Raw genomic sequence first — 7060 nt, 5'->3', positions numbered from 1 at the left:
AAAGGGGAACTTGGGCAACTTTTTTTTCTCTTCTTGGTGGGACATTCATTGTTTTTTTTTTTTTTTCTTCCAAACAATAAAAGAAATAAATAGAACACTCGTCTTAAATGCAACTGAAACTCAAATTTAACAAAACACATGATTGTCTGGTAAATGGGCAGCAGTGACAGCAGGATTCGTGAGGGGGGGACGCGGGGGTATTTGGCACATTAAAAACCGCCCCACTCCCTGGTTAGTGACCACACAACACACAACCTTATTACATGGTTTTGGTCCTTCACTAGATACTTATATTAACATTATTTCTTCACAATAAGAATGTCTAATGCCAAAAATACTGTTAAGGAAGAAATAAAATAAGAAAAAAAATGAATTAGAAAAAAATTACAAGTTATATACAGATTAAGGTAAATTCCATCAGGGAAAAAATTAATTGAAATTGGCCCCTATGGGAATAATTTAAAGCCAGTCTGAATGGAGAAGTAGACACATCCCCCGGGAGAGAGGCGCCATCCTGGGGGCTGTGCTGTCTCTGCTCTTGGCAGCAGGTCCCCTGACCCCTTCTGCTCTTGACCCTGTCTCGTCAAGAACCTGTGCGAAGAGCAGAAGTGGCTGCTGGGTGGTTGATCTGGAGTCTCAGGCACAGGTAGCGCTTGGCGTCCTGTAGTGGTGCAGCCGCGGGGAGGACGCCCCAGCTATTGGGGGTCAGGTGAGGGCGGGAGGTTGGGGACCCAGAACGTCCCAACAAGCCCGGCCTTCAGAATAGCAGCTGGGGCCGGCTCGGGCGGTGGAGGCACAGACCTTGGGGGAAGACCATCAGGTGCCCTGCCTGCCACACTCTGTGTGGAGGCCCTGAGCCACGGGCTCCCGACATCCCCATACAATTGGGGGGTCATGGGTGGGGGCTTGTGGACTTCTCTGCAGGCCACAAGGGGGCAGGCAACCTCCCCGTCCGGCCCCAGCAGGCCTGCAGCCAGGCACCACGTCCAGGACTTCCTCAGAAGGGTCTGTGTACGGTCGAAGGGGAGTCCTGTGCCCCTCATTCTGTCTCGGGGGCACCCAGAATCACCTTGGCTTGTACAAATAGGGTCGGCAATAGAAAATTCTCCATTATCTACAGTATAAAGGGTACACCCCAAGCACAGCAATGGCTGCCCAGGCAGGCTTGGGTTGGCAAATAAGCAGAAATTCCAAAGCAATGCAAAATTACTTTTAAAAAACAATTTGTAAGTCATTTTGTTTGATTATTTTTAAAAAATACTGTCTATTTTTCAAAACCCACATGCTTAAATAGACTCTGTAGTCAATAAGATTACCAAAAGGGTCATTCTTGTAATTTCCATTATAAAATTGTTTGCGAGCTACGTCTTCTCAGTGCACGCCTGCGTCTTCCGTCTGCTCCTTGGTGCCACGCAGGCTCCCGGAAGCGGCCCAGGGCTCTCATCCGGGCTTGAGATCCCACCCTCGCCCGCCAAGCTGGTCTTCAAGGCCGCCCCCATGAGCAGCATGGTGGCCCTGTGGTGGGCCCCACTGACGTTCCCAGGCGTAGAGGCAGGAAGCTCCATGATGGGCTTTGGGGACTGTGGGTTCCAAGTTTTCGTTGGAGAAGTTAGAACTGAACTTGGAGGGGCGGGGCTGGGCGCCGAGCCGAGCTCCAACGCGGGTGGCGGGGCCTTCTGGGGGCCCGCTGCTTCCCCCGCAGCTGGCGCCCCGACTCTGGGTTCTGGCTCTGGGGCCTCAGAGGTGGTTGATAGGGTTAAAGGCTCCGGACTCTGACGTGGCTCCGGCGATATTCAACCAAGCGTCCAGCGAGCTCTGGGGAGCGTGGAGAGGAGCATCCTCGGAAAGGGACAGCATCATTGCATATGCCTGGCGGGGAGGGGACGACACAGGTAGGGTGAGCAGCGCCACAGACAGGCAGGGCTGAGCCTTGTCCCTGGCCTCCCACTGGCCACTGAACAGCTTGGCCTTGCCCTGTCCAGATGGGGACAGGGGCAAAGCTGCCTGAGGCCAGACTCTTCCCCTGGCCTGGAAGACAGAGCATGTGAGTGGTCAGGACAGGGGAGGGGGCTGTCTTGCCCAGAGTGGCACCAAAACACTGTGTCCCTGGCCAGGGGCCTCCAATGAGCACGAGACCCCCATGATTTCTTGAGGGTGCTCCCTGCAGTCATTTTTCACCCTCCCCCTTTATCTGCCTGGTCATTGGCGAAAGCTTAGTGACAGGTGTCTGCTCTGGGAGGGCCCTGGGAACTGGTGGGAGTTACTGCTAAGACCCCATGCCAACAGGCCCTCCCTGCCTGGAGGGGCAGGGGCCTGGGGACACGGCTGTGGTGTCCTCACAGAGTTACTTCTAGAAACACAGTGGGCAGCATTTCTGAGCTGATGAGGCTGAGGGAGTGTGCATGTTTCCTGGCCTTAGTTAGCAACAGGACGTTCTTCTGCCCCAGGCTTCAGGGCAGGAGGTGATGGGGCCTGTGACCACTTGATATTCTGTGTGTTCCTGGTGGGGGTCGTGGGGAAGCTGGTGCTGGTCCCCCCAAGCGAACATTCTGCACAGCATTAGTAGAAGACGAAGACAGACATGCAGACAGCTTTTGCTGAGACTCGTGGGGCTGTGCCCTGCAGGAGGGCTGCACAGAGTGGACAGACCTGAGCTTCCTACTGCAGGGGCCCCTCGGGCAGCGTTCTGTGGCCACTCCCTGAGGCATGGAGCTGGGATGTGCCCTGGCTGAGCCTGGTGCCTTTGCTCACCCCATGCCAGCTCTAGCTTAGAGGCAGTGACCACTTGATAGGGCAGAGACACCCAGGAAAAGCTGGATCAGAGATGGGGAGACCCAGGCAGCTGCTCAAGGACATGTCCCACTGGACATGGGACCAAAGTGTCGACTGTCTGCTCTGGACCTCTCCCTGCTCCACCCGGGCTTGTTGGAGGCTGGTGGTCACTGGGGCTTCTCTCCAGCCCAGGACAATGGGCGTGATGAGGAGGTGTCTTGAACTTCCCCTGGGCAAGGGGTGGCCAGGAGGGGAGTGCTCAGGTTGTCCCTTGGAGAGGAGCCAGGTGGAGATGGGAGGGAGGGTGGGGCTCTGACGGTACCTACCTGGTTCTTAGCCTGCCTGTACAGGGTCTGTTTTAAAGCCTCAGAATCTAAGGTGGAATTAAGCACATCTTTAACTTCAAATGCTTCCTCAGCTGCTCTGTGGAGATCCAGCCCCTTCCCAAAGGCCGGCGTCGGCTCCAAAGCTGACAGGCCGCCCTCTGGCTCCTCAAGACACCTGCACCAAGGACCAGGGGGGCCGGGGTTAGCTGGTCAGGCCGCCGGCCGCCCGTCTGATGCTGCGTGGCTGGCTGTGTGCCTGCATGCATGCATGGGTCTCCACGAGCCACATGCACAAGGAGACAGACACATGGACACACAGACACCAAGACAGAAGCCACGATGCAGGACAGCAGCTGGATAGAGGCCCCGTGGGGCTGAGTGGGTGCACACGCATGACTGGCAGCAGGTGTGGGCTCTGGTCTAGAGGTCGGGGGCTGGGAAGGAGGCCTTAGTTCTGTGAGACTCCAGGAAGCTTTGGAGGGGCACAGGCTGCCCTCCTGGACCCAGTACTGCCAAGGAAATGCCACCTCTGGAGGGCCTCCCCGGGGATCTTGGAATGTTGGCAGTGTCACCCCAGTGCTGAAAGTAGGTGTCGAGCAGTCAGGACGTGGGGGATATGGTGGTCGGTCAGTAGGACTCCCGAAATCATGGGTGCCCAGTCCCTGTACCTACTGTCCCACTCAAGGCTGGACAGCACTGCTGGGGTGGACGGGGCAGTGAGTGGCTTCATGGTGGCACAGGGACCTCCTGAGGCCTGCCCCACAGGGATGTCTTCCCTCCTGCCTCTGCTTCCAGCCTCTAGGAGACCTCAGCCTCACCCTGGCCTTTGCCAGAAGGCTTGCAGAAGCCACACCTGCTGGGCGGGAGAAGCCCTAAATGAGGGGCCTCCTGGGTGGTCTGAAGAGGAAGGTCGCCCTGGAGATGCCCACTCTCACTGGCTATCCCCCGGCACACATCCATCCCCACCTTCGGGTATGGTCAAAGCCCACGGCCAGGGAGGCGGGTGGCTCCTCTTCCTCCTCATCCTCGTAGACACCCTGGGGCTCGGGTGTGGGTGACACCGTGTCGTCCTGCGACTTCCCAGCCAGGCTGTCCTCATCCTCCTCTTCTAGCTCCTCCTCTTCCTCCTCCTCCACATCCTCCGGCTTCTCACTGGCTAAGCCTGGACACTGGGGGTTGCTGCCCAGCTCCTGGATCTCCGGCCTGAAGTGACAGGGGAGGAAGCTGGCTGTGCCCAGGGGCCCTTGCCTTGCCCAGACCCCGAAGGCTGGCAGCTCTGCTTAGCTCGGCTCTTCCCTGGTGGCCTTTCCTGGGGCCCCCAGCTCTTCCCAAGAGAGCTGGCATTTGTGGTCGGAGCCCATAGAGCTCTGGGTGCTGGGCAGCTGGTTACCTCCCTAGGCCCAGCCATGCTCCCTGCCATGGAGGGAGAGCCATGGAGTGGGTGGGAAGGTCACAGGAGAGGAGGGGGTCAGAAACGGGTCCCCCAGCAGTGGACCCCAGGCCATCCAGGGGTTCAGGGTGAGATGGGTGTCAGGGAGAACGCTGAGCTGGGCCTGGAGAAGTAGTCCCGTGCGCGTGCTGGGGTTGGGCGCTGCCCAGGGGCGCCCTCCGGGGGTTTTCAGCCCAGCCACGTCCATCTGCACGTGCTCCCCCAGCCAGACACGGGGACTCGAGGCCCGGAGGGCCCTGAGGAGCGTCTGGGATGCCGGGCTCTGGACAGCAAGAGCTGGCTCGGGCTGCCTGCTGCCGATCATGGACACCCGCCAGGCCACACTTGCTCAGAGCCTCGCTCCCTCCTGCACCTGGGACCCCGCCTGCAGCCCCGGTCGCTGCGTCCTGGGCATGAGGCTCCTGCTCGGGCTCCTCAATTTAAAGAAAACAGAAAAGAGCCAGGCGAGGGGGTGGCGGCCAGGCCCCTCGAAAGACCGCCAGAGAGCACTTCACTGTCAGGCTCAGGACGGCCAGCAGGGCCCGGCGGCTGCGGCCACCTGGGTGGGCATTCCTGCCAGCAGAGGGACTCAGCGAGGGACAAAGGAGCACATGACTGTGGCTTCCAGAGCGGCAGCCCCCACTCCTCGTCCTCCTGGGTCCCCAGGGACTGTTGGCAGCGGCACCGGGCGGCACCTGTGGTCTCAGGGGAGACCAGGGGTTTGGTCCTTGGCACTGAAGATGGCGTCTCCACGGGATTGACTTCCACATGCAGAGCCGTGCGGAGCTTCCACGCCTGCTGGCTGGGTGGGGGGGCCCTCCATGGCCAGCTCTGCGAAGACTTCACGCATTTCCTGTCTTCCTGGGAAGGGGCTAGAGAAGCCATCCCCTGATCTGCCTTCTGATGTGGACAGAATCTCCAGAGGTCAGGGAGCTCAGGGACGTGTCCTGAGTCCCCTGTGCTGGCTGGTCGGCCAGGAGCGTCCTGTGCTCAGAGGGAGGGCTCTGGTGCTGGGGGATTTGGTCCTGCCCTCTGCGGGGCTCTCAGTGGGGTGACTGAGGCAGGCGTTTGGCTTCTGCCCTCGCAGTCCACTCTGCAGACAGGACACATGGCAGGTGGAGAGCTGGGTGGACGCCTCCTCACGTGCACCAGGTGGCCAGGTGCGAATCTCGCAGGCAGGTGGGTCCTGAGTAGGTCCACAGAGCCCCTGCTGTGTGGGAAGCGGGGTCTACACTCTTCTGCCTGCTCCCTGTACAGGTTATGTGCTTACAGGAGTATGTGGGGCCAGCAGGGGCCACTTGGTTCCAGCAGGCTGCTACCGGGGGCAGCCGCCCTGGTTGGGGACGAGCTGGCGTCCTGGGGCGTGACAGCTCCGTGACAGCGTGGCTCCTGGCAACAGGACCGACACTCCAGAGTCAAGGAGTGGCCCAAGATCAAGGTGCAGCAGGGTCTCTCCTTCCAAACTTGAGGGAGAACCTGGCTCCTGTCTTCTTGGCAACCCTGGGCACCGGCTAGCATCCTGGGGATCCTGCCCCTATCACCACAAGGGCTCTCCTTAGGTGCCCATGCTGCCCTCTCAGAGGGACCCAGCTGTTCTGGAGCAGAGGCCACCCCAGCCCAGCACACCTCACCTTAACTCCATCTCCCTGGAGAGCCCCTGTCCCAAATGGTCACGCTCAGATGTGCTGGGGTTGGGAGTCCATGGATGAACTCTGGGAACACAGTTCGACCCAGGGGATCAGGGGGTTGCTGGGCCAGGAAGCCTGGCAGGGCTTGATCTCACCCACTGCCTGAGAGCCAGATGGTTGGCTACTTCTGGTCCTGTAGGGGACTGCCACCATCCCCAGCAAGCAGACGAACTAAAGTCCACTTGTCCCCGCATCCTTGGTGACAGTGACAGGGACCAGTGAGGGGTGCCCTGGCTTTTAGGGCAAAGCCAGCTGGGCCCTGGGGCTCACTGCAGCAGGACAGGCTGTCGGGGCCTGGGTGAGGCCCAGCCTGGGACTTTGTGGGGTCTGGAGCAAGTCCGCCTGGGCTGAGCCTCACCGGCTCTGTCAGGGTTGGGGCTGTTCACCCTCAGGGCTGTGGGGTCCGGCAGTAGGAGACCCATGGTCAGGTGGAGAGGGCCTGGCCTGCTGCTGTGGTTCATGGGGTCTTACTGTCCTCAGGCTGCCCCAGGACCTTGGCAGCCCATGTGCACTGGTCCTGGGTCACCCAGTGAGGATGCCGAGGGCGAGTCCTTGTTCCTTCTTCACCTGGCTCTGTCCTGGGGCCTCCGGGGCAGTGAAGAGGTGGTCTCAGAGTGGCAGGAGGAGCCCTGCAGGCCACTGTGTCTGGAGCCAAGGGTGGGGCACCAGGACACTGGGGCTGCGCCTGGGCCTCAGGTGAGGGTCAGAGGGCCCGACAGGTGGGCTCACCTTGTCAAGGGACAGAAGCAAAGCCTGGGTTTTCTGTCACTGATTGCTCAGAGGGCCTCCCCAAGGACCCCAGGAGCACCAAGAACAGGAGGACACAGTCTTGCCCTGGAACGGCA

At 59.9% G+C, this 7060-nt stretch overlaps 1 protein-coding gene across 7 annotated transcripts in view; it reads right to left on the bottom strand.

Annotated features, from left to right (window-relative positions):
• Nucleotides 1–1039: 1039 nt before the first annotated feature.
• PRDM16 (PR/SET domain 16) overlaps nt 1040–7060 on the bottom strand; it is a 311310-nt gene continuing 305289 nt past the window's right edge. For 5 of the 7 annotated variants that reach the window (XM_079148974.1, XM_079148975.1, XM_079148976.1 and 2 more), the window contains 3 exons: nt 4065–4301; nt 3099–3273; nt 1040–1869 (listed from right to left, as the gene is read on the bottom strand). In XM_079148974.1, coding sequence (XP_079005100.1) covers nt 1738–1869; nt 3099–3273; nt 4065–4301 — 544 coding nt within the window. In that variant the 3' untranslated portion in view covers nt 1040–1737. The remainder of the gene's footprint in view (nt 1870–3098; nt 3274–4064; nt 4302–7060) is intronic. The other 2 variants (XM_079148978.1, XM_079148980.1) reach the window with 2 other exon arrangements.

Source organism: Sciurus vulgaris (genome assembly GCF_902686455.1).
Source record: "Sciurus vulgaris genome assembly, chromosome: 1".
In the NCBI taxonomy this organism is placed as follows: domain Eukaryota; kingdom Metazoa; phylum Chordata; class Mammalia; order Rodentia; family Sciuridae; genus Sciurus; species Sciurus vulgaris.
The sequence above is the reverse complement of the archived record's forward strand: the minus strand, read 5'-3'. Positions and strand labels throughout refer to the sequence as shown.